A 26509-nucleotide genomic window follows, 5' to 3' on the forward strand; every position below is an offset into this window, starting at 1 on the left:
TTACAACGGAAGTAAAGATTGCTGCGGTGTGTGCTCTCCTTAACGTGTTAGTGGCAAATTCAAGGAATTTGTGCAACACGAGTCAATATTTTCTTAACCACATAATTCCACGTAGGAGATTAAGAAGAAAGACGGCAAGAATTTGGGCTATGGCACTTCATGTAGAACTTCCAGCGATGTCTGCTCCAAGGAGCGTGGCAGGAGCTGCTTTACTGACACTTTTTAAAAATCATTCAACTGACAAGAAGAACTCTTGCTTACCTTTATCTGTAAAGGCCCTGTCACACCTTGACGATTTAGCCAGCTTACGCTTACGTATGAAAAAATTGGCCAATACGCTGGCGTACGTCCAATAAGTAATAAGTTTTGTATAAGTTAACAGCACGCTGGCATACGTCATAGTACGTCCAAGTCGTCCAAAAATTTTGTGCATGCAAAATATTGACGTATGTCAACGTATGATTAATACGTTTCGCATCCGCGGGCAATAAGTTATGCGATCGTTGACGCCCGTTCACACACGTTATTTGTAAGTTACGTACAAGTCAAAATACGTCAACATACCTTGAGACAGAACTGTCTTCTTGGCGAGTGAAGATGGATGCTGTTGTTATTGTATTTGCAGGTAAGTTTGCAGCTTGACCAGTAGAGGGCACTGTGACACTGGGAATGGAATCAACTTGTTTTGATTTTATCAACTTTATTAATTCATTAGCAGTCACAAATCCATGAGTGGTAGCTATGCAGCCTACACCGGGGTCTCAGACTCGCGGCCCCCATAGTTTGCGCCCCGTCTTAAGAAAAATTTATATTCGTGTGGCCCAACTTTGATATGAATGACGTTCGTTCGGCCGAGGTCCCGCCCTTGAGACCATATACCTCACCGTGATTGGTTCGTTCGGCTGAGGTCCCGCCCTCGAGACCATATACCTCACCGTGATTGGTTCGTCAAGGTGTGACAGGCGTTGGGCATAAATTGTGAACACCGGCAACACGCTACGCATTCGTTGATATAAGTTGTCTATGAGTTATAGAAACGTTCTATATAAGTTACTAATACGTCATGTTTACGTCAACCACGTAATGAATACACTATGCATACGCCCAAAATTGAAAAAAAAAAAATGTCGGCAGTTCAACGTATGCCATCAAAATGATCACGTCAGGCATGCGCTGCCTAAATCGTCAAGGTGTGACAAGGCCCTATGTCTCAAACAGTAAACCACACCTTTCAATGTTATATATGTTGGATATATGCGACCTGACTGTTCAGACTGCAGTAAATCACATACATATCGGATTTATAGCTACTCGACATACAAACAAGGACTGAGTCGCATTTGAAAAAATCTGAATTGTACTGTTCACACTGACATGAAAAAAATCTGATACAGGTCACATATCAGCAAAAAAATCGGAATTGAACTACAGTTTGAACATAGTTTTGGTCAACTCAGACTTTTTTGAATTTTTACGGACTAAATCTGGACTAAAACGATCACCTATGGGAATGACTAAAATGTGACCAAAACAAGAAACATTTTTCTCCAAGAGACCAAGACTATGTTCACACTGCTGGTCAGTTCCATTTTTTTTGCTCATATGTGACCTGTATCTAATTTTTCCATCTCAGTGTGAACAGTGCAATTCCCATTTTTTCAAATGCGACTGAGGCCTTGTTCGTACGTGGATATAAATCCCATACGTATGCGATGCTACTGCAGTCTGAAGGGTCAGGTCGCATATATCCGACATATACATTATCGAAAGGAGTAGTTTATCGTGCAAGACTTGGTTAAAGGTACTCACCAATGTTGGCAAAAGTTCTTCTTCCCCCCCGAAAATTCTTTTAAAAAGGTGTGCGGAAGCAGCTCTCGTCAATGTCAGCAAGTTGTCTACGAACTGCCACGGCCCAAGTTCTTGCCCTTGTTCTTCTTAATCTCCCACACAGAATCATTTGATTGAGAAAATATTTAAAAAATATATCTTTTGAAAAACTCTGATTGTACAAAATCCTTCAAAATGCCACAAATGCGTTAAGGAGAGCACACTACTGATGTGTGAATCAATATTGAAATATTGATACTTCCAATACCAGCTCCTCATGCTCACAGTCGATTCCATCCATCCATTTTGTATGCCGCTTATCCTCACTAGGGTTGCAGGCATGCTAGAGCCTATCCCAGTTGACTTCGGGCGAGGGGGGGGTACACCGTGGACTGGTCGCCAGTCAATGGCAGGGCACATATAGACAAAACAACCATTCACACTCACATTCATACCTATCGACAATTTAGAGACACCAATTAACCTAACATGCATGTTTTCGGAATGTGGGAGGAAACCGGAGTACCGGAGAAAACCTACGCACGCACGGGGAGAACATGCAAACTCCACACAGAAATGCCCAAAAGGAGAATCGAACCCAGTTGTTTCCGATCTCCAGACTGTGTGGCCAACATGCTAACCACTAGGACACCGTGCAGCCCTAAAGTCGATTCTCAAATCAAAATATTGATACTTTTGACACGTCAGATATATGATTTTGTCCTTTCTTTTTTCTGATGTCGTACATTAGCTTGGCTATAATGTAAATGACCCCGTTACCTCAATATACAGTACTTCAGGTTCTAAAATAAATCAATAAATTACTATAATGTCTTGATTCTTTGAAATACTATACACTACTTTTTTTAAAATTTACCAGAAATATCAGGTGTATTTGCTCATAGTATCGAATCGTCAATTACAGTAAATCAGTGGTATCGCACATCACTAGAACACACACTGCCGCAATCTTAATTCTGTCAGCACACGGAAGTGCGTGTGATGTCGTGCTTTTTTGCATTGACGTCACTTCCCGCACGCTTTGCGTTCACATTAGCAAGTTTTGGTAATGTGAACGACCACATAAAAAAATCGGATTTCAACAAAAAATCTGAATCGGGCGTCATACCCTGCGGTGTGAACGTAGCCTAAGACGAAAAATGAAATGGCTGCCAAAAACAACCTGGGTGTTGAAGCCGCTCCAACATCAGTCAAAACGTTTGTGTGACCTTTCATTTAACTATGTGACCCATCCACACCCACTGTAACACTACTTTTGTTTAAAAAAAAAAAAATTGAAACGATGACAATGAATGTGGTCCTACCTTTAGGAAAACTGCTTTCAAGTCATGGGGGTCGGCTCTTTTGGTTGCTTGCACCTGTAACACACAAGTTGACTTATTATTTTACACACTACCTGCTTGCATCTTAAACCAAGTGGTTCAACCGGTTCGTCAGTGAACTTTTGGCTCTTCTGTTTAGCTCTGATTTCACCAAAGATGCCCCATCCAAAAAAAAACAAACCAAAAAAAAAACACTAAACCAAACCACCAACACAACCCTTCAGACGAGAGCAAGCGTTCAGTGAGTGGAATCAAGCGGCGAAAACCAAATACGTCTTGACAGCCCCGTCAAGACGTCTGGTCGAGGCCGGCAGAGATACGACTTTTCCAGGGTGGGCGAGGAGGAATTAAACAGTGGAGGGGGCAGACGCCCTAAAGCGCCACAGTCTCCGTGGACGACAGCGGAACACACATGGCCGAGCGAGCGCCTTTTTAAGTTAATAACTGATAAGAAGTAGTGACGGAGTCACCTTGACCGCCATGCTGGGTGTGACGTCAGCCGCAAGGAAGTAGCGCAGGCGCTGAATGAAGACATCCAAACTGTTCCTCTCTGCTGCATGAGGGCGGTGAGGTGCGGTGGATGTTTTTACCGCGCCAGTGTGCTGCCTTCAAACGAGGACGTTGTCTGATCAATTGAAATGATGGCGACCGAGCCTGAACGTGTACACGCGCCCCGTCCAAGCCTCAGGAGCTGCCATGTTTAGCCTAAGATGCCTATTCTATGTAAATGACGTCATCGTTGTTTGGCGAAGCTGTCATAAGTATTTTTTAACAACAACTTATACATAAACATGAATAGTTAGATGTGATGAGTGGGTTTTCCAAAGTCGGTTGGTGACGTCACACGAAAAACTGTCACTATACAGGTGGTCCTCGGTTTACGGCGTTCCACGTCACCACTTTTCAACTTTCGCTTCCGCAGGGGTGCCCAAACAGTAACTTACTGGAACAGTCGTGTTAATAACTTGTGTTGGGAAAAAATCTGGTCTCCTCCTCAAAATTTTTTTGTGGTTAACAAAGTGAAAGAAGTGCCATTTAAAATTATTCACTGATGTTATCCAGTTAAATCCTTCTTTATCAAATTCAAGTACGCTGATTTAGATCTGAAATGTGCTTTTTGTGACTCCCATACTGAGACTGTTATTCATCTGTTTTGGAAATGTGACTATACCCGTAAACTATGGCAAGATGTTTATAGATTTATTTTAGATCATATCTGCTGTGATTTTGAGCTCCTTCTGCAAAATGTCCTGTTTGGCTTTGTAAGGAATGATGTTCCAGCTGACAAAGAATATTTTTTAATTAATCTAATTTTAATTCTTGCAAAATTCTACATCCACAAATGTAAATTTGCCAAAGTGATTTTATGTTTTCATGAAAGAACTAAAGCTGTACCTCAAATCAATATCCTCAGCTAATAACAAGAAAGCTATCAAGACTATAAATCTGTGCTCCCACTTCAATATCCTTAATTCAATTTAACTTTCATTGCTCATGTCCCCTGGTGTATCTTACTTTAATTACTATTATTATTATTATCTTTTTTTTCTTTTTTTATCACTTTTCTGTTACATTTTATTTCCTTAATCTCTATATGATTTATTGTGTGTTGTTGTTATCCAATTGTTATTTGTTAATGTCCATGGTTTGACGCTATGTTATTGTAAATTGTATGGCATTAATAAAGTTGAATGGAATTTTTTTTTTTTAAAGCAGGGGTGCCCAAACGTTTTCCAGCGAGGGCCATGTAGTGAAAAATGCAAGGATGCAACTTTGCCATTTTGATTTTTGCAAAGCACCACAGAAAAAACTACATCTCAGCTTTGTCGTATAGGTGAAAAAGCCTATTATTAGTATCAACTTCGGTCTTTCCTCTTTTTCTCAATTTTTGCTGTTTTTTAAAATTTTCCACATATTTAAACATTCTTCTTAAATAATCTAATAAATTTCCTTTTCTTATGACTTTGTTCCCATAATATTGTTACTTTTTAAAAACTTTATTTTGTTTTCCTTGTTTTCTCATAATATGATAACATTTTAAAAAAAACACATTTTTTTCTTTAATATTTCAAATCTATGCTACTAAAATAACATTATTTTTCATCATAATATTATGAATTTAGGGCCGTACGGTGGTCTAGTGGTTCGCATGTTGGCCAACACAGTAACAGTCTGGAGATCGGGAAGACCTGGGATCGATTCTCCCTTGGGCATTTCTGTGTGGAGTTTGCATGTTCTCCCCGTGCGTGTGTGGGTTTTCTCCGGGTACTCCGGTTTCCTCCCACATTCCAAAAACATGCATGTTAGGTTAATTGGCGACTCTAAATTGTCCATAGGTATGAATGTGAGAGTGAATGGTTGTTTGTCTATCTTTGTCCTGTCATTGGCTGGCGACCAGTCCAGGGTGTACCCGCCTCTCGCCCGAAGTCAGCTGGGATAGTCTCCAGCATGCCCCCGCGACCCTAAAGAGGAGAAGCGGTATAGAAAATGGATGGATGGATATTATGAATTTATTCTCGTAAAATTGCAACTTTTTTTCCTTGTAGTATGATTTTATTCCCACAATATTTTGACTTCATTCTCATAGCATACATTTTTCTGCAACCTAATTTTATTTGTTATTTTGTTTGTTACTCATAGTATTACAACTTTTAAAAAATAATGTAGTGTTTTTTTATTATTGCATCGTTCTACTACTAAAATGACGTTATTTTTCCTCATAATATTACATTATTCTGGTAAAATTACAAATGTTTATTGTTAAACTACAACTTTTTTTCTTAATATTTTCACTTTACTCTTGTAAAATGATTTAGGATTTTTTTTCATTTTTGCTGTTGTTTTTTAGGTTGTTTTTTTTGTTAAATTATATATATTTAGAATGTGCAGCTGTCCAATACAAAAAAACAGACTTTGGACACTTGGAGACTTTTGGAGTATGCACCTCATAAATCAATTAACATCTTCATTTAGGTCTGTAAACACAGGACTCACTCGACAAGTAGTTACAGCATAGTGTGCCATGGTAGAAAAACTATACACTCAACATTGGCCACAGTTATCTCAATCCCTTGATCATTTTTAAGGACAACGAATGGCATTGTAACATCTTTCTGAATTTTGTAAGGATGATGAGGAAGTGGTCGATCAGCAGTCTCTTTATTGCAAAAACAAGACTGGCTACTGTTTTGCCAAAACAAGATCAGCAAACTCAACTGTCCTCTCCATGCGGCCACACACACACAGTCAGGACTCATGTCACGTTCACGGGCGGTCAGAAATGACAAAACTCTTTAGCACTACAGTACACACAACAGCCAAGTCGCTGATCCTATGAAAGTGACAGTAATAACTGCGCAGTGTAGTAGTGTGCCAAAGAAAAGGAAAGCCATCAGCATGGAACTGAAAATTAACTCGCCCTTCAATATTAGCCACTCTTTTGGTCGCAAGCACTTGACTGCGGTGACCATCATTAAGGATGAAGATGACTGAATGTTAATTCAGTATGGTATTCATTACTAGGGGTGTCACGAGACAGTTCACGAAACGATACACGGGATGCGAGCCGAGATTTTAACTTTACTTTTAAAAAAGTACAATGAAAAATCTACTTATACAGTACAGTAGTATGTTACACTCTTCTGCACTCTGTGTGTATGCCGCTGGCCCCTCCTCTACCCATCAAAACAAAGAAACTCTTCCTACCTGTTTGGAGGCGAGAGACGAGGAAAACGGACACAAGATTTTGTGGCATCTCTATTTATTACTGTATTTTATATGTACTTTATCTGTTCTGTGTACAATGTGAGTGACGTAGGAGTTCATTTAGTTATATTTAGGATATAAATATTAAGGAGCATGCATTGAAACCACACCGACACAGTTTGATTCCCAAGGATTGTAAAGGGCAGAGTATTGTAAAGAAAATGGATAAGTGCTGACATTGCAACGTGACTGGGTTTATTTGTGCGCCGTCTCGAAAAGCAAAGGATAGGATGTTTTTTGTTTATGGAGCAATCACTAGCAAACAAAACAATTCTCCTCACAAGCATGGTCATAACTTTACATTGTCATTATTGGATACGTTACATTTAGAAATGTATCATTTAGACTCCAAGTGGACACAAAGAGCTGAATGTAAAGTTGCCTTGGCGTTTTTGTATTGTATTCATTAAGTAGTTAACTCGGAAAATTTCCAATTCTTTTACGGGGCTTTTAATTTAAAAAGAACAAAACAAATAAACGGTGAGGTGGTGTGGGGTGGGCGATAATGAAAACAACATCCGGTTTTACCGGAAATACATACCCCGGAAGTGCTCATGGTTGCGCGGTCTTTTAGGACAACACATCTCCCTACAACACTGTGCAGAAATGGCGGGTGAGTTTCTCACAGCTTTGTTGCCTTACCTTCATTTAAAGACGGCTTTCATTTTATAAGCCCACCTGAACGCGGACACACACGTGCTCCTCACAACGCACGGCGTGCTGATCAGACGACCTATAGTAGCAGAAAGTAAGCGACGGGCCTGTCTGCTGCATGCTAGCAGCATGCTAACCGGCTGTCATAACATGCTGTATGTTTACCACTGTATAGGGAAATAAGAAGGGCGCGCATGTCTTACATGCAATGTGAGGAAGTACGCTGTAGGAGAAGTATGGCTAGAGTGTCTTTACAATGCTGTATTAAAGCCCCCCTTAAGGTTTACTCACAATAAAAAACATGATCTCCGAATGTTCAGGGTCTGTGCAGGTGAAAATATATAAGAGAATATCTTAAAGCACTCAATACCTAATCTTACAAATGTACATTAAGTGCTATTAATCGCAAGCGCAACACTGGTATCCTGCTTTTGATTTCCTTCCAAAAAACGTTGTTTGGACAGGATGATGTTTTACTACTCTTTACGTGTGGCTACAATCAAACCATTATCCTACTGTATGAAAAACTGTTTATTATAATACATGCGGATGATGTTTCCTCAGGAGTAAACAACATGGAGAAGAAACTGGCTGAATATAAATGTGACACCAATGAAGCCATTTGCTTAAAGCTAAGTATGTCTGTGTTTGTCCTCTTATTTTGTGCACTGTAAATTAACATGTATAAACACAATGATGTTTTGACATTAGCTGGGACTTTTTTACTTGCAGTTCGATTTCCAGAGGACGTTGAAGATGATGGCACTACTTTTCACCCAGAGTATAGCCACCAGCTTTTTGGAGATGAGTACGTTTTTTTCTGTTTGATTATTATATACGACAGGGATTCTCAACTGGTGGGTCGCAGAGCAAAAATAAATAAATAAATAAATAAAATAATGTAATGATCCGATGTCCGTGAATGCACTATGCATTCTTTGGGTCATAGCTTGTCATTGAGGGGTGATGGTGGGTCCCGCAGCCAAACCAGTCGAGAAACGCTGATATGGAGTTTAGTGTCAGTCATACAGGTCACTTCTTCTTACTTCTTCCTTATATATCACAGTATACTGTAGTTCAGGGGTGTCCAAAGTGCAGCTAAGGGGCTTTTTTTTCTTATTTTATTGGCCTGCTGCACATTAAAAAAATATAATAAGAAAAAAAAACGCACCAAAATGGAAAAATCTGCAGTAATTTTACAGGAACAAAGTCAAAATATGAAGAGGGAAAAGTCATAATTTTGAGAAGAATGTCATTTTAGTTGCATAAAGTTGAAATATATATATATGTGTATATATATATATATATATATATGTATATGTATGTATATGTATATATATGTATATATATGTATATATATATATATGTATATATATGTATATATATATGTATATATATGTGTATATATATGTGTATATATATGTGTATATATATGTATATATGTGTATATATATGTATATATATATATATATATGTATATATATATATATGTATATATATATATGTATATATATATACAGTATATATGTATATATATATAACGAACGAAACATAAACGAAACAAATAAATTTTTTTGAAAATCGGGAATAAAGTGGAGGAAAAATGGAGAAAAACAGCTGTAATTTTATGAGAATAAAGTCAAAATATTGAAAGGGAAAAAAAGTTGTACTCTAACGTGAAAAAACTTGAAATTTTATGAGAATGAACTCATTTTAGTTGCATAAATTTGAAATATAAACATTTTTGGGGAAAATTATGTTGCGGAAAAAGTTATGTTACAAGAGCAAAGTCAAAATATTATGGGAATAAAGTCATAATTATGAGGGGGAAAATGGCAGAAATGGAAAAGAAACTGTTGTAAATTTATGAGAATAAAGCCAAATTAGGAGAAAAAAAAGTAGTACTCTAACAAGAAAATAATTAATTTCACTAGAGTTTAAATATTTGGTTTTTGACTGTGTTCGGCAAAAAAATATATGTTCTCTTAAAAAAAAGTTGTAATATTATGAGAAACAAAGCATTAGGCAAAGCAAACAAAGCAAAATTAGGTTGCGTAAAAAGTTACGTTACAAGAATAAAGTCAAAATATTATGGGAATAAAGTAATTGAATTTACGAAGATTATTTAAAGGAAAACTGCACTTTTGGGGGAATTTTGCCCATCATCCACAATCCTTATGTGAAACATGAACACATATTTCGTTCCCGTTTTGGTGCGTTCTAAAGAGCGAAAACGAGTTAGCATGAGCCAGTTAGCATTGCATGTCATGGGGGGCACCTGTTAGGACTATTACAGTATCTTGCCGTATATTGATGATTTCAAACATTACTGGACCGTCTTTCCTAGGCGCATTGATTTGACATAGCCCGTAGGAGCTAACGCTACTTCCGTCAGCAACAGCAGCATAGAAACAGCGACGACACGTACAATATGTGCTCTCATTGGGTTGGCTGTGTCTTTCAGCACAAGACTTGTGCCAGTCTTCCGTCTGTCACATTGCCGTGGCTTGAGGCGTGAGTGACGCTGAGACTAGCGAGGCGTTGTGTTACTCCGCCAGATAAATATAGTTTTTGTGTTAGCTGCTACAATAAGAATATCGCTGCGTCTTGGTTAATATACTGGTCAGTTATGTTAATGGAACACTGTTGGTGTTTTTAATTTTTAATTTTAGGGCTTCATCATCGTAATAGGTGCCCCCCATGATGTGCTAATTCATGCTAACTCGTTTTCCCTCGTTAGAACGCGCAGAAAATGGAAGGATGTATGTGTTCATGTTTCATGTAAGGATTGTGGATAATGGACATTTTTTTCACTTGCAGTTTTCCTTTAAGAAGAAATTTAAATATTTGTAAAATCCAAAAAAAAAAAGAACAGCAGCAAAAATGGGGCAAAAAGAGTGAAGTTGATACTAGGCTTTCTCACCTAAATGATAAAGCTGAGATGCTATTTTTTTCTTGAAATATATATAACTTCTTGGCATATCTACTACGTGTGTTGCTTTACTAAATATCAAAGTGGCAAAGTTGCATCCTTTCATTTATCACGATGCGGCCCTCGCTGGAAGGTGTGGTCACCCCTGCTGTAGTTAATTACAGTATACTTGCCACAGTTACAGGCTTATAAGAAGTAGCCTTCTGCAGGAACATTTGCAGTGTTGCGTGTAAAGATGGAATGATATGAGCATCAAGACTAGTTTTTAAAACGAGGACATTGGGGGGGGGGGGGGGGGGGGGGCTGTACTCCATGATGGAGTAACAATACTGTACCTTGCTGTCAGAGGCACCTGTGCCTGTCTGTATCTTCTGATGCCCGTCGGCACATATCGGCAGATACCGCAATTCCAAATCAGTCCAAACTAGCGTTCCTTCTTTTTGCACTTGCTGCAATCAGCTGAAACGGAATGAGCTAATTGGGGCATTAATTACTTACAGCTAGCATAATTGTTGGTAAAGCTTCATCACACAATTGCATAATTCTGAAATCGAGCATAAATTGTAAGGGACTCAAATAACAATACAACAAAGAAATGAAATACATGCAGTGTTATGTGTTTTTAATTTGCATAAATTGTACAAAATAAGAAATGCAATCATGTGTATTCAAAGCCTCCTAAAATAATGTACGATTGTTTTCTACAATGAAATCCATCCATGTTGTATGCCGCTTACAATGAAATGCATTTATTTATATTTAGCCAAATCTGTAATTATTCAAATCACTTTTCTTCCACAGTGAGGTGGCTTTTGGTTACAAAGGTCTCCAGATACAGCTCTTTTACACAGCTGGAAACCTGAGCACTCTCTTCAAAGTGAAATACTTATCCAAAGTCACTGACACGTTTGACTGTGTGGAGGTAAGATTGGCTTGCTTTGTTGTCCCTCAGTGTTATAAAGATATAATAGATTCACTTTGTTATTGTAACATAGACTAATGCTAGTCACCAGTAGTTTTTGCTTCTTTTATATCCCACTAATGGAAACCTGAGGAATACTATGACTTAAGTCGTTGGTTTTTTTTTTGTTTTTTTTTTGTGCTGATAGAATAGAAGTGTCCAAAGTGTGGCACAAGAAGAAAGGTGAAATAGTTGGAAAATTAAAAAAAACAATAGCATAAATGGAAAAAGAGCTGTAGTTTTGCAAGAGTAAAGTGAAAATATTAAGAGAAACAACTCATAATCTAATGAGGAAAAAAAGTTGCTATTTTACGAGAATAAACTCCATTATGACGAAACCTTTTAGTAGTATAGATTTGAAATGTGTATAAATAGAAAAAAACTATTTGTTTGAAGTTATAGTGTGAGAAACAAACATAATTAAAATAATGTTGTAATTTTTGGAAATTTAGGTTCGGGAAAGGTTTTGTTATTTTCAATTTTCAAGTCAAAATATTTTGGAAATAAAGTTATAATCAATATCAGAATCAGCTTTATTGGCCAATTATGTTTACACAAACAAGGAATTTGACTTCAGTTAAATTAGCTCTCACTGTACATATACACAGACACTTAAATAAAAAAAGTAATTAAGATGTAATTAAATAGTAAGATTGAGATGTGCAAAGGGATAATAATATTATCATAATTCAAATAAGTGGATGTGTGATTAATAAACCGGGACATTATCTGCATTTATACAAAAGACAGTATATATATATATATTTAAAAAAAATTACAATCGTTTATAATATTCTCAAAATTTACTTACGATTTACTTAAGATTATTTAAGATTATTTAGAAAATGAATTAAAAAACAAAAAAAATGAGGAAAACAGAGCAAAGAGCCAAACCGATACTAATCGTGTGCTTTTATAACTTTATGACAAAGCTGAGATGGAGTTTTTTCTTGAAATATACAGGTATATAACTTCTTAGCATATCTGTATGTGTTGCTTTACAAAATATCAAAGTGGCAAAGTTGTATCCTTTTAATTTTTCACTATTTGGCCCTCGCTGGAAAAATGTTTGGACACCCTGGCATAAAACATAGAAGTAGGTCACGGTTGTATTTGGATCATGTACAAATGTTTCTTTCTTCAATGTTCCAAAGTAATGACACTTTTCCTCATACATGAATTGTATATACAGTATATCAGAAGATGGTTCTATTTGAGGTTTGTTTCAACTGCAAGTGCCAGTAGTGAGCATTACAGGCGCGACTGGAGGCGGGTTACAAACACTTTGTTAGTTTAGTGCAAGTTTGGACCCCCAGCATGGAGAGAAGAGGCAGGGTTGCATACAAAAATAGTCTTTATTGAAGTTCTGGTCAGAAACACATCCATAGCTGAACTCACTGATGATGAAGAAACATCCATCCATCCATCCATCCATCTTCTATGCCACTTCTCCTCTTTAGGGTCGCGGGGGTATGCTGGAGCCTATCCCAGCTGACTTTTGGGCGACAGGCGTGGTACACCCTGGACTGGTCGCCAGCCAATCGCAGGGCACATATAGACAAACAACCGTTCACACTCACATTCATACCGATGGACAATTTAGAGTGGCCAATTAACCTAATATGCATGTTTTTGGAATGTGGGAGGAAACCGGGTCTTCCCGATCTTCTGACTGCGACTGTGTGGCCAACATGCTAACCACTAGACCACCGTGTAGCTAATAGCTTACATATTTAATGAATATCAGAAGACATTTTTAATACTACCCAGAGAAAACCCACGCACGCACGGGAGAACATGCAAACTCCACACTGAAATGTGTCTTCCCGATCTCCTGACTGTGACTGTGTGGCCAACATGCTAACCACTGATGGAGAGACAGTGCCACAGAAATAAGTGGGGAAAACTATGCAAAAAAAACTGACAGAGGCTACAACTCTTAGAGCTGAAACAGGTGAGACGGACGCAGGCAGACGTAAGCAGGTAGCCCGAGAGTAAAAGATACAGACGTGAAGGAAAGTTGGTCTGCAGAAATCTCAACACAAATCATCATCAGTCAACAGAAAGACATAAACATGTAAAAATTGCTGGCTTGCCAACAATGGCACATGTATGCTGTACATTTGACCTATATTACAGTAATCCCTCGTCATTTAGCGCTTCTAAGTTCACGACTTCACTCTATCAGGGTTTTCCAAAAATATAATAAATTAATAAATCAACGCTGTTTTGTGGTTGAATACGACCTATTATTAGTATAAAAAAAACATGCACATTTAATAGGGGTGTGACATGATCGTGCCACAAGATCTCGCAAGGTTAAAACGTGATAAGAAAAGAAAAGCTGTCTCGCGAATACAGGGCAGCCAGAAGCCAATCAGACTGAACTATGGTACCGTTGCTACGAATGATAATACAGTAATATGGCAGTGGCAGTGCGCTAGGCATTATTGGAAGCGCTCATTAAGTGTTGTACGCACACTTTAAACCCTGCAATCCAACCTACCTTGGTGGTCCCAGCATCAGTGTGACATGTGGATGTTTTTTTCCATCGAAGTTGAACAGCTGCAGCGTGTTAATATCCAAGCAGAAGCTGTAGTAATTCTACATTTCATCAAAGTTACTAGATTTATCAGCTCAAAACACATAGATGTCTGCACCCATAATCACCATTACCATTAATCACCATCAGCATTAATAATGGCAGCATTTGGTCTGCTCAGAGCAGCTGTCCGACTACACTGCATCGTGACGGCCACAGCAGGTGGCTCCCTCCGCTCTTTACTCTGGTTCTCCTGACCTCCGGAGCATGTGTCTGAACATGAAGGCGTTATGTGGCAACCGTAACTCCGCTTCATAGCACACTTCATATGTAGAGCAGATCTGTTTTGACAAGTTAACAGCATGATCGCTATATTTAGCAAGTAGGGGTGCGCATTAAAAGTGAAATGCAGGAAGTGTTTTTTGCATCATGCATTTATCCGGTAATTCAATACAAATGTTCCACAAAGGAGACATGTATGGGTGTCCAAAGTGTAGCCAAGGGTCATCTATGGAACATGGCTCATTGCGGAAATAAAGTAAGAATAATAGCAGACTGTACGAATTGCCTTTGAGAAAATGTGACAGTCGCTAATTCTGCCACTTTACAGAGTGGAAAATTACATATTAAAGGAAATATTGCATTATTATGATTTATTATTGTTATATATTATCATAACAACAATTTATGTGGTCTAAAAATGTAGAGAATAATATCATTTAGCGTCATTTTGTGCAACAAACATTTCAAAACCTCCTCTGCATGGATTTGTGACTTGGTTAAATAAAAAAGTTTGTTTGTCCAGTCATATTTTTTCATGGTAAAATTTGTGTAAAAATCTCATCTCGTTTTGTTCTTGTGGACCCAGTCTCGTCTCTGAATATTTAAACAAACCAAATGTATTTTTGGCACTTCCAAGCATAAAAATGGCTAAATGAAGTAAAACACAAATACAAGGCATACAGAAGATTCATTCAAAGACGTGATGATATGTAGTATTCTACACTGGTCACTTGGTGTCCGTAATGTTACAGGAAGTAAAAAAGAAGAAGAACAACAAGGAATTCTCCCAATGCTGACATGTGTGAGTCTATATTATCGGTGTGTGTATTAAAAATATATGATTCTGGAAACAACCAATCGGTAAACCAGTACACATTCAAAAGGAAATGTGTATGACATATTTTATTATCTAAAATGTTGAAAGCATAAATGCAACAGCAACTGTATTTAACAATAAATTGCAGACTGTGTTTTAGGTTTAAATTGAACAGTACAGGTATATAACAATTCTCCTGTTTTAAGAAAAAGTGTGATCCATTTTCAAACCTGCTTTAATACATTGGATGGACATTCCTTAAAGTACAATATGTAAAAACACTGAACAGTCACAACAAGTAAGCATTCTGTCGTGCATCCTTGATGTAATTTACATAGGCCAATCCATAAGATTAGCATGAGGGTGCCATATGTACCAACCATGAAAATAAAATATCTGATTGTCAGAAATTGGAATGGTTTCTTTTTAGAAGCCAGCAGCTGTGCAACACGACTTTGGTGCAACTTAACTGAGGTATTTGTCTGGAACAAGAAATAGTCACTTACGTTATTTAAAGTTAGAATGTCAGTGCTTTCTCTTTCGATTCTTTTGAAGGAAACAAGCTGGTCAACATTCCCAGCTTCTTTGTGCAGTTACAATGTCTCCTGCAGTAGAAAAGACCCTCTTTGAGGAGACACTTGTGCCTGGGATGCAGAAGTATTGACGGACTACGGTGAAAATGTGAGGATAGGCTCCCTCGTGCTCCATCCACCAACTGAGTGGATCACCATTTAGTGGCAGGGGGGACTCCACTCTAAACATCTTTACCTCAACTTCGGCAGCTTCTTGATCAGTTTTTGTTTTAGCATAGTCTTTCTGAGAGGTAAATGCAGACCCAATGAGATCAGCTAAAGCGCATGATGCTCTGAAGATCATCCAGCACGTTGTTTTTTACTTCTTTGAACAATCGGGGCAAAGCAACGTCAATGAAGTGTTGGCCGGACGGTGTGGAATAACAGTGTTCATCATGTAACGAAAGCCGCCACTTTCCACCGAGCTCAGAGGGTGCGTGTCTGAGCACATATAGTAAGCCACTGAGTGTTGTTTTGATGGCACGCGGTGGGTGAGCTTGAAGACAATTTGGCTAAATTAGCTTGTTCAAGAGTTAGTTGAGAAGAGATAGTCGCTTGTTTTCCCTTTACCTCCATTTCGCCATGATGTCTGGCAACATGACACGGAGGTTTGTGGTGTTTCTGCATTATTTGATTCTCGCGGAACACATTTTGCAGATGGCGTGGCTTTGGTCATAATCTGGGCCTCCGTCTGTGGTGCTGTAAAACCCAAAATGAGTCCAAATTTCAGATTTAATTTAGCAGAGCGTCTCGTAATTCCTTCTCAATACTGAAACTTTAGTTGTTCTCTAAACACCGTGAGAATATAGTGTAACGATACCACCCTGGGATAACTCTCGTGAGATGCTATTATTACTGTGGCGGGCTTGAGTGGTGTGCTGCCAACTAGTGACCGAGAGTGTAAGTGCAGGACAAAAGGCGCCGCAATGAATACAGTACTAACCCCCAAAAACACATATATAAACATCGATTTGAACGCATTTCAAAACAATAAGAGAATCGCGTGACACTGCCTCTCGCTCAAAGTCAGCAGGGAAAGGCTCCAGCATACCCGCAACCCGCGTGAGCATAAGCGGTAAAGAAAATGGATGGATGGATGGATGACAATCGTGCGATCTAATATTGTGATATATTGATAAATTATTTTGAACACCTCTACCAAATGATGTCTTACGTGTCTTATTTATTTTATTTATTTTTATTATGTCTAATATACTGTATTAAGTAATAGGAGTGTAAAGGTGATTATGGGGTGTTATTTCATGTCTAGAGGGCTCTAATGATGAAAAACCATCTTTAGAAGGTAGAAGGTTTTATAAATAAGTAATCCTACTTCACAGAAATTCACACGTCACTGTCTGGTCTGGAGACAATTAACCATAGTAAACAAGGGATTACTATTGTTATATCACATATTTATACAGGATTACTTATTTTGGTTCAATGAGATTTTTCTAATGTCATTTTTATGCCAATATCAGCATATAAATCGACTATTATTGGACATTGCTACTTGTGAGTGTTCACTTCAGTAAACTGGGACCAGGGGTAAAACGTCTTCATCCAACATGATCCTAATCTTTGTGGTGCACATTTTTTAATAACTCCAGGAACCTTAGAAATGATTCCTCTTATCGCTATGATGAGCAACACGGTCAACTCAGTGTTTGTATCCTAACAGGAGGCCCATTTTCTTTTTTCTGTGCCAACTTTGAAGCCACAGATGATGTTCGGGGTGAAACATGATGGCCGCCTCGCTCCTGTGTGCTCTCTGCGCCGCTCGATTGTCAGTGTTGACCCCCGGGGGCGCTCCCAGCGTTAAGGGTTTGAGTGCAGCTGGTGTCAGGGTGGAGAGCATGGGGTGTAGCAGAGTTCAGGCTGCGTCTGGAGAGTGTTTGTCTGCCAATGCATGCGGACCGCCGGGCTGCAGTGCAGCTGGTACGAAAAATGGAGCTAGAATTTAAGCAGCTGCAGCGTTGGTGCTTGTACTACAAGTCTCTCGTCCGAAATGCAAAAGGCAGAATGCCTGTTTCACTTTCCAACTGAACCGTCATCTATGGGTGTGTAAATTTGCTATGAAGGCTTTGCTCAAATTACGTTTTTGGTGTAGTTCAGCCTCTGCAGTTGATGAAATCATACAAAAGCACAAATTAGATTATTTGTATCCCCTTTATTTGTATTGTTTAGGAATCAAAGATGTGAACAATGCTCTGAAGGTGCATTGTTAAGTTATATTCATGGCAAACTAAGGCATCTATTCTGGAAGGCTGGGCAATTTAGTGTCTAGTATGTAGACGAGTGGCTGAAATAAAGAGCCTTGTTTGTCCAAGGTCTTTTAAGCATGCTCCTTGTTTCTTAGACACGTGAGTGAACAATTACAAAGCTGAAGAGGGATTCAGCTGCAGGTGCATTACCTCCAGTTTGATATTAGCTGATGTCTGAAAGGGGTGGAATCAGCAGTATTTTGTATTAGCCTTTTGTAGTGCATTTTGCTGCGACCTTCTTCATTTCCCAGTCGTGAATGCCAAGCAGCGAGGGTCTGTGCGGCGACATAATGCCCATCACACATGTAAATGGTGTGAAAGGGCCGCTTAGCAAAGTGTTCTCATGTCAATCCTTGTGGAAATGGATACAATGCAAACATCACAGCTGAACTAACCACGCGTTGCGCAGACTAAAAAGTCCGAGGCTAGCGCCCCTTTGTCTCCGAGACCCTTTGAAAATGCGGGGCCCAATTCATTTGATTGGGTTCACTTGGCAGGATTAGAGGAGAGGCCTCTATTATGGACGGCCAAAGGTTTGTTAAGTCGAGATCAATTCATCAGGTTTAATTTCCCGGTGAGTGGCAGAAATGCGTTATTGTGGCAACTTCATCACATATTCATGGTTTAACATGAGGAGTAAATGTACAGATTTAAGTGGGCTTTTCAGTGGGAGCGGGCTGCCGAGGCCTCTGCTCAGCTGACAGTTTTAATTGCCTAATGGTTTTCTTTTCATCGGCAGCACACATACTGCGTATTGGATATTGGATTCTTGCTTTACTTTCATATTTTATATTTCTTTTATTTGATAATTTTCTTGACTTTGACAATACATTTTTAGAAAATGATTGTAAAATCCCTGGGATATTTTAAATACTGTAGTACCTCTGTTTTCGTCATTACAGTAATCCCTCGCCACTTTGCACTTTCAAGTTTGCGGCTTCACACTAGTCGTTATCGCTCCCTCACTATGTCCCATGTTTTCAGAAATTAATTTATTAATAACTGATGGCTGCTTCGTGGGAGACTATAGTCAAACCATATTGAAATACAAGTGATATGTAGTATTCTGGTCACTAGGCGGTGGTAATGACACAAAACATTGAGACATTACCTTACATGACATTACCTTACCACTGCATGAAGTCATGAAGTCAGCCATGGCATGTCCCACATGATAGCGTGAAGAAAGTTTCTACTCCCATCCCACGTGGAAATTTTTGGCTTCTTAAGTTTAAAAGAAATACATTTGAGGCTAAATGGTTTGCTTGCAAGCTTGTTAGCTCGCTAGCTAGCGGCTGTCTCGAGTCCCTGCAACATAAGAGTTGCGCAATGTGTCATAAACAATGAATGATAAGAGTGTAAAGGTGACCATGGGGGTGTTATGGGTCTCTAATAATGTTAAATCTTATTTAGAAAGCCATAAACAGGTTTTCTACGCTCTAACTACGAAAATATCCCATCTATTAACATTAAATCCTATATCGCGGAAATTCATTTATCGCGATGGAATCTGGAACCAATTAACTGCTATAAATGAGGGATGACTGTATTATGTTTTTTCAAAACTATATTCATTAATCATACTGTTTCATGGTTGATTAGGGTCTGTTATTAGTTTTTTTTTTTTCCTACCCCTGTCCTGTCCAGCCTTTAAGGCAGATAGAATTGTAGATGTAAATGCCCTCAAGTGCTCAACAGATTTACTCTGCCAGGGAGAAGTGTGACATACACTTCCCCTGTTATACAGGATTTATTTGACTTAGATGGTTGTTATTAAGCAAATTTGGAGCGACCGGAGCAGGAGGGGACACAGAAGGGGGGGGAATAAGAGGGGGACAAAAAGAGGGACAAGAGACAAGGACAACAATAACAGAACAACAGAAACATACAGAACTACATCAGCAAATAAATGTCTGTGGTGACTATAAATACCCTGACGGAAAGGACAAAATAATATCCACAACCACAATGACAATGCCGCATTGAAACAGTCACACATAATAGTAGTCATGAAATGATGAACTATGATGGTGATCACAATGATAATACTGCATTGAAACAGTCACACATAATTGTAGTAATGAAATGATTATCTATGATAGTGAACAGAATGACAATAACTGTAATCATACTGCTGAAATCTGTTATTAGTTTAAAAAAAATCCATATATAAGCACGTATTACATATTTTTTCCCTAACTTAAACATTTTCAAGCATAAAAATGGCTAAATTAACTAAAATACAAATATAGTCCCTCTTGTCACATTACTCTTCCAATTTCAAGGCTTCATTCTATCACGGTTTGTCAAAATATATTAATTAATAAATCATTGCTATTTGGTGGTTGAATACGGCCTATTTCCTAGTTATTGTTCTTGTTTTATTTTACATATTTTTGGCCCAAATGAAGCATTTTCAAGCATAATGGTTAAATGAAGTAAAAAATACATTCAGAAGACGCATTGAAAGACACGTTGTATTCTACACTCGTCACTAGGTGTCAGTAATGTTACAAACAGGTTAAACAGGAAAATATTCCATTTATAAATAAGGGAGCCTACTTCGCGGAAATTCACTTATCACAGTCTGGTCTAGGATCAGTTAACCAAGATAAGTGAGGGATTACTGTAATTCCTTCCAATATGTCTGACCAAAACAGAAATGTATGAAAACAGAGGCATTTTTTCCCCATTGAAAATGATGTAAATCTAATTAATTCGTTCCAGACACTCACAAATAATCACAAAAAATACGACAAGAGAACAATTATAGTTTTACATGCAGAAAACAATGTGAAATAATGAAATTTATTGTTGATGCGGACTTCTCGTATGTTCTGGCAAGATTGAATTCAATAGTGTTTCTCACCCTCTGCATCAAATTGCTGCCACTTGGAAATTTCTTTGGCCCCATGGAGGGTTATTTAGCAGTCACACTCAAAAAAATGCACAGATACTGACTAGACTAAGCAACGCTTTTGGGCACTTGAGACTGTTGGGCACAATGAAACAGAACAGGTGAAACGGACTGCTTTGTTACATACAATATTGTACAAAAATTTATTACATTTTTGTGAATATTTTCATTGAAAACTGGGGCATTCGGAAACCGAGGTTTAATTGTGTTTGCTATATTTTGGTGGTTCTGGTTCTGTAACCCCAAAAGTGGGTCACAGAACCATTCTGGATGGGTCACAGAGAACGGGTCAAAAATTACATTAAAATATGTAATATATAACCCATGTCTGGCTTTTTTTTTTTTTTTTTAATAATATTGAGCAATACTTCCATGCAGTCATCTTCCTCTTTGGTATTATAGAAATCTGATTTTGTGGTAAAAATGTATTTAAAATGTAATACTAATTTATGCATTATTTGCATCCAGTTATATCAGTCTTTATTTCCTTGACGCAATGCCTTAATAAATTCCTTTAAAATGCACTTCAGACATGTAATTATGTGCTTGGGGTGACTTAAATCTAAATATAAGTCATATAAAATAAATGGAAAAAATAATAATATAACAATTAAAAGTGACTTAAAGAAAAGTAAGAAATAAATGACAAGAATAAAAATGACGTCAGTAAAAGTGGGCTGTGACTTGACTGGAAAATGTGGGTCCCAGGTTGAGACCATTTGAAAACCCTTGAACTAGAGGATTATTGAAAAATGATAAATATAATAATATGACTCTGATGTGTATTTGCTGCACTAAATTCACCTTCTAGCCAGATGATGTGGACGGAAAGATTCGGGAAATCGTCCCTGCTGGGTTCACCTGCAATGCAGATGACTTCATCACGTTACTGGAGAAGGAGGCCAATTTCAGGCCCTTTGGCACCCTGCTGCACGCGTACACAGTCCACAATGAGGAAGCAGGACAACTCACATACCAGATTCACAAGGTACAAACATTCACCTGTGCCCTGACCATTTATCGCTGGAAGGTACTTTTGTTTGTAATATTTCGTAATCCTAACCGATGTAGGCTGACTTGAGCTTCCCGGGATTCCGTGAGTACCACGAGCGCCTCCAGACCTTCCTCATGTGGTTCATCGAGACCGCCAGCTTCATCGATGTCGATGACGATCGTTGGGACTTCTTTCTTGTGTACGTGCTCTCTTTCATTGACACCCCTTCACCCCCATAAGCCCCCTCCTATCCTAAACCATCCTAAAGCCTATATTGTGTCATTGAAAAACAAAGCCCCCCTTTGAGGCGCTTGTGGCCAATTACCCGGCCGGTTTGATTATATTTCCCCCGTAGGAGAATTGTTGATCAGGCAAGAGCTTCCTTTGTGCCCAAAGCCCTTTTGAATTTTTTTAGGGGCACAGGCTGAATTGAATGCTGTTATCTTTTGAAACACTGAACAATGTCTTAACAGTAAAAAGAGCCTCTGCCAGTGTTTCCTTTACCTTGGCACCTATTAATACCCACAATGGGCAAAATGGGCTGAAGTGATTTTGGAGGAGCTCAGTCCCTCTTTCAGGCCCTTCTCTTCCTCTAAGTTGCAGTACTCCAATTAAGTGCATAATGTATTCAGGTTGCAGCAGGTGTACTGATCGGGCCTGGCTGCTCTAACTTGCTGGGGGAGCAAACACACAAGCTAAAATGGACACTGCGTGAGAGCGTGCTTGTAATTGACCTGTTTGCCTTTGTGTCTTATCTGCAGATTTGAAAAGTACAATAAAGATGGGGAGACCCTCTACGCAACCATTGGCTACATGACAGTTTATAATTACTACGTGTACCCAGACAAAACCCGGCCACGTGTAAGGTAATTGGCGGGGCAGCGCGGGCTGTCCCAGTCTTTTGTGTCTTCAAGGGATGACGAAAATTACACATTTATCTTCTTCAAGCCAAATTACTGGCTTGGATCACCAAGCATTCAACTGGATTTGGTTTCATAATGAAACCAGGGTGATTTGTGTCTGAAAACAATTTTATAAATAAGCATTTAATGTGGCTGAGTTCATTGCGCTCATGCATCAAAGCAGCTCACTTCCTGTTCCTGTCGCAGTCACAAAATAAGTTGCATTTATTGTTATTGTTTTAAGCATATTATTTTATTCCCATTTTCACTGTCTTTTCTTTCATTGTGTTTTTTTTGTTGTTGTTGTTTTTAACAAACAGCCAAATGCTGATCTTGCCTCCATTCCAAGGAGAAGGTCATGGAGCACAACTCCTGGAGGCGGTGCACAGATTTTATTGTGGCATGCCCAAAGTTCAAGACATCACAGGTGAGTAATTTGATAATAATTTACCTTTTTTGGTTATACACTTTATCGTTGTGGGTGGGCAACACCTCACAGTATGAAAAGAGGCGCACTTCTACACCAAAAACATACTTATTCAATGAATACCTCTTTAACAGTGTCTTGATTATCCTTGCAAAGCTCTGTTTTTGACACAGCTCTTGCGAGCTACAAGCTGTTACGGAGTATAAATCGCATCAGTCAAAAAATGCGTCATGAAGAGAAAAAATATCTAAATATACATAAGTGGCACTGGAGTAGGGTTGAGGAGCTCGGTCATCCAGGAGGGGCTCAGTAGAGCCGCTGTTCCTTCACATCGAGGAGCCAGTTGAGGTGGCTCGGGCGTCTAGTCCCGATGCCAGAGCCAGTTGAGGTGGCTCGGGCATCTAGTCCGGATGCCTCCCTGGTGAGGTGTTCCAGGTATGCCCAGCTGGGAGGAGGCACCAGGGAAGACCTAGAGGGATTATGTGTCTCAGCTGGTCAGGGAATGCCTTGGTGTTCCCCCCGGTGGAACTGGAGGAGGTGGCTGGGGACCGGGAAGTCTGGGCTTCCCTTCTGAGACTGCTGCCCCCGTGACCCGGACCCGGATAAGTGGAACAAGATGGATGGATGGCACTGTACTATCATGGTATTTAGCTGTATTTTTTAGGAGTTTCACAGAAGAAGAACACAATGTTTACACCAGCAGGAGACAAACTAAAGCTACAGAAGCGGAAACATCTCAATTTTTATCAAGTTTATGGCTACAATAATAGCTTACATCCATCCATCCATCCATCCATCCATCCATTTTCTATGACTTCGGGCGACAGGCAGGGTACACCCTGGACTGGTCGCTAGCCAACGCAGGGCACATATAAGACAACCTACCATTCACACTCACATTCATACCTATGGACAATTTAGAGTCACCAATTAACCTGACATGCAAGTTTTTGGAATGTGGGAGGAAACCCAGGTCTTCCCTATCTTCTGACTGCGACTGTGTGGCCAACATGCTAACCACTAGACCACCGTGCAGCTAATAGCTTACATATTTAATGAATATCAGAAGACATTTTTAATACTTGACATGACGTATGGACGCATCCCAGTGTGTAGAAACTTTTTAAACAGCCGTATTTTGACAGCATAGCTTCATTTTTGTATTCACAGATGAATTAAAATAGACTGAAAATCATGTATGTGTATTTAGTTAGTGGCTAACACAGCAGCTACAGTCTCCAAGCAAGACATAATTAGTGTCCTAATGAAACAACAACTGCTGTGTAAAATACCACATTTCTCAATCCATGTAATTATCGTTGCACGTCACTTATAAGACACACAGTATCCAAGACAGAAGCATATCAGAAAGAAGTCCGTAACAAAAAGCGTACTGTGTGATCTGTATCAATCAATTTGTGTGCCTAACTGCGTCACAAGCTCAACTCTGTGAATTATTGCGGCCACCAGGTGTCACCAAAAACACCACCCCCGCTTTAACTTAAAGGCAGCGCATGTTCAATCATATATGTATGTGTATATATATATTTTCATAATTATTTATATAATTTCCAGGAGAGTTGGCAGCGCTGTGATTAGAATATGTGTTGAAGAATGAATTGATTTGTCCCCACAGTGGTAATATCCAGTGGGTAGACTTAATTTGGTGAGCTGGCATGTACACCGGCTTACTGGGGCTTTATTGAAACATATTCGATCGAAGTTGTTGACATTGCTGTGTGGAGACAAGTGATGAATACTAAAGAGGTATCCCAGATTGTCCTTTCAGAGAGGAATTTGCTCGGGCGACTGAAGGCTCCTGCCTGGCTTTCACTAACAAACTATCAGTAGAGATTTCAGTCATTCTTCCCTGACAGTAATTTACCTGTTTTCAGCTGAAGATCCTTCTGAGAGCTACGTGATGCTGCGGGACTATGTGCTGGTCAAGCTGTGTCAGAGCTTGCCGTCCTTTGCTGAGGACAAACTGCACCTGGGCCTGTCAGCTGAAATGGTGGAAGAGGCGCAAACAAAGCTGAAAATCAACAAGGTGCCATATAACACTCTTCATGTCATTGTTGTTGTCCTCAGATTCTCTGTCATTGATTGCTAGGTCATGTCCTCACTGCGATAAATGTCAGGAAACGTCCACAGTCTACACCTCCAAAATATCGAATTAACAATTAGCAGATGCATATGATTTCCAGTCACCTTTTTTTCTTTGAGTTGTTGAGTGTCTCTTAAATTGATTTTTTTAGTCAAACAACTCTTACCATACAGTGTCATGAATTTTGGGATATATCAACATTGTTGTCATCCACAATCATTCATTTGTAGCTTACAGTCGTCCCTCTTTTATGGCGGTTAATTGGCTCCAGACCCGACTGCGATAAGTGAATTTTCGCAAAGTAGAATTCAACATTAATAAATGGAATATTTTCGTCGTTGGAACATAGGAAACCTGTTTATGACGTTCTAAGTACAGTTTTTAGCATTATTAAAGCCCTGTAGATATCAAATAACACCCCATAGTCAACTTTACACTCCTATTACCCAATATATATTAGGGATGTCCCGATACACATTATTTGGCTCCTAATCCGATTTTTTTTATAGTCTTGCTGATCTGATCTGATCCGATACCGATCCAATTTCTTTTTTTTAATAATAAGCTTTTGTTACAAACATGAATCTGTGTACTGAAATATGGTTATGAATATAGCTCTTCAAAGCATTAAAAATAATGGAACCAAAATATTGCTGAATTTACTTTCTTATTACACAGCATGACCAACAATATTGTTTGGCTTTTGTCACAAACCTCTGAGTCAGGTCCCTAATCCAACAAAAGATCCGATAAAAGTCCATCCAATAAAAGAAAAAATTGCGAAAAATGGGAGTGCAAAATACTGTTAGGGTTTATCATTTGACAAGGTTATCGATGAAATTGTGGTGTGATTTTGAAAATATGACATTTTATTTTAACAAACTCTCTTCAACACAATAGTAATTTATTGACTGTATAGTATAAACAACCAGCGATTACAGCAGCACTTCCCGTGCAAGCTCATCGCACCAAGACAGCAGTCCGGGCACAGTGAGGGGGAACTACCGCTGTAGCTACGGAGCCGAATATCCTATGTCCAGCGTGAAACTAACTTCACCACGGCACACCGTGGACATGCCTGCATGGTGATGCTGCATTTTCTTCTTCTTGCGAGTGGCGGGAGTCGAGTGGCAACCAGCTTTGAGGCGCATTACTGCACCTAGCATGTTGTAGTGTGGCCCAGAGTTGCGAACGTTTTATGGCAAC

General features: G+C 39.0%; 2 protein-coding genes across 3 annotated transcripts in view; one reads left to right on the forward strand and one right to left on the reverse strand.

Moving 5' to 3' along the window:
• The window catches only part of LOC129187848 (electrogenic aspartate/glutamate antiporter SLC25A12, mitochondrial-like), a 44746-nt gene extending 40751 nt beyond the window's left edge, over positions 1-3995 (reverse strand). Inside the window, exons 1-2 of one of the 2 annotated variants that reach the window (XM_054787594.1) lie at positions 3641-3995; positions 3153-3206 (exon numbers count right to left, since the gene is read on the reverse strand). In XM_054787594.1, the coding sequence (XP_054643569.1) occupies positions 3153-3206; positions 3641-3652 (66 nt within the window). In that variant the 5' untranslated portion in view covers positions 3653-3995. The remainder of the gene's footprint in view (positions 1-3152; positions 3207-3640) is intronic. The other variant, XM_054787593.1, reaches the window with a different exon arrangement.
• Positions 3996-7468: 3473 nt separating this feature from the next.
• hat1 (histone acetyltransferase 1) overlaps positions 7469-26509 on the forward strand; it is a 29269-nt gene continuing 10228 nt past the window's right edge. The window contains exons 1-9 of the mRNA XM_054787718.1: positions 7469-7548; positions 8154-8225; positions 8322-8397; positions 11323-11443; positions 21688-21864; positions 21948-22069; positions 22632-22736; positions 23093-23199; positions 25095-25246. Of these exons, the coding sequence (XP_054643693.1) occupies positions 7542-7548; positions 8154-8225; positions 8322-8397; positions 11323-11443; positions 21688-21864; positions 21948-22069; positions 22632-22736; positions 23093-23199; positions 25095-25246 (939 nt within the window). The 5' untranslated portion in view covers positions 7469-7541. The remainder of the gene's footprint in view (positions 7549-8153; positions 8226-8321; positions 8398-11322; positions 11444-21687; positions 21865-21947; positions 22070-22631; positions 22737-23092; positions 23200-25094; positions 25247-26509) is intronic.

Source organism: Dunckerocampus dactyliophorus, chromosome 9, assembly GCF_027744805.1.
Source record: "Dunckerocampus dactyliophorus isolate RoL2022-P2 chromosome 9, RoL_Ddac_1.1, whole genome shotgun sequence".
Lineage (NCBI taxonomy): Eukaryota > Metazoa > Chordata > Actinopteri > Syngnathiformes > Syngnathidae > Dunckerocampus > Dunckerocampus dactyliophorus.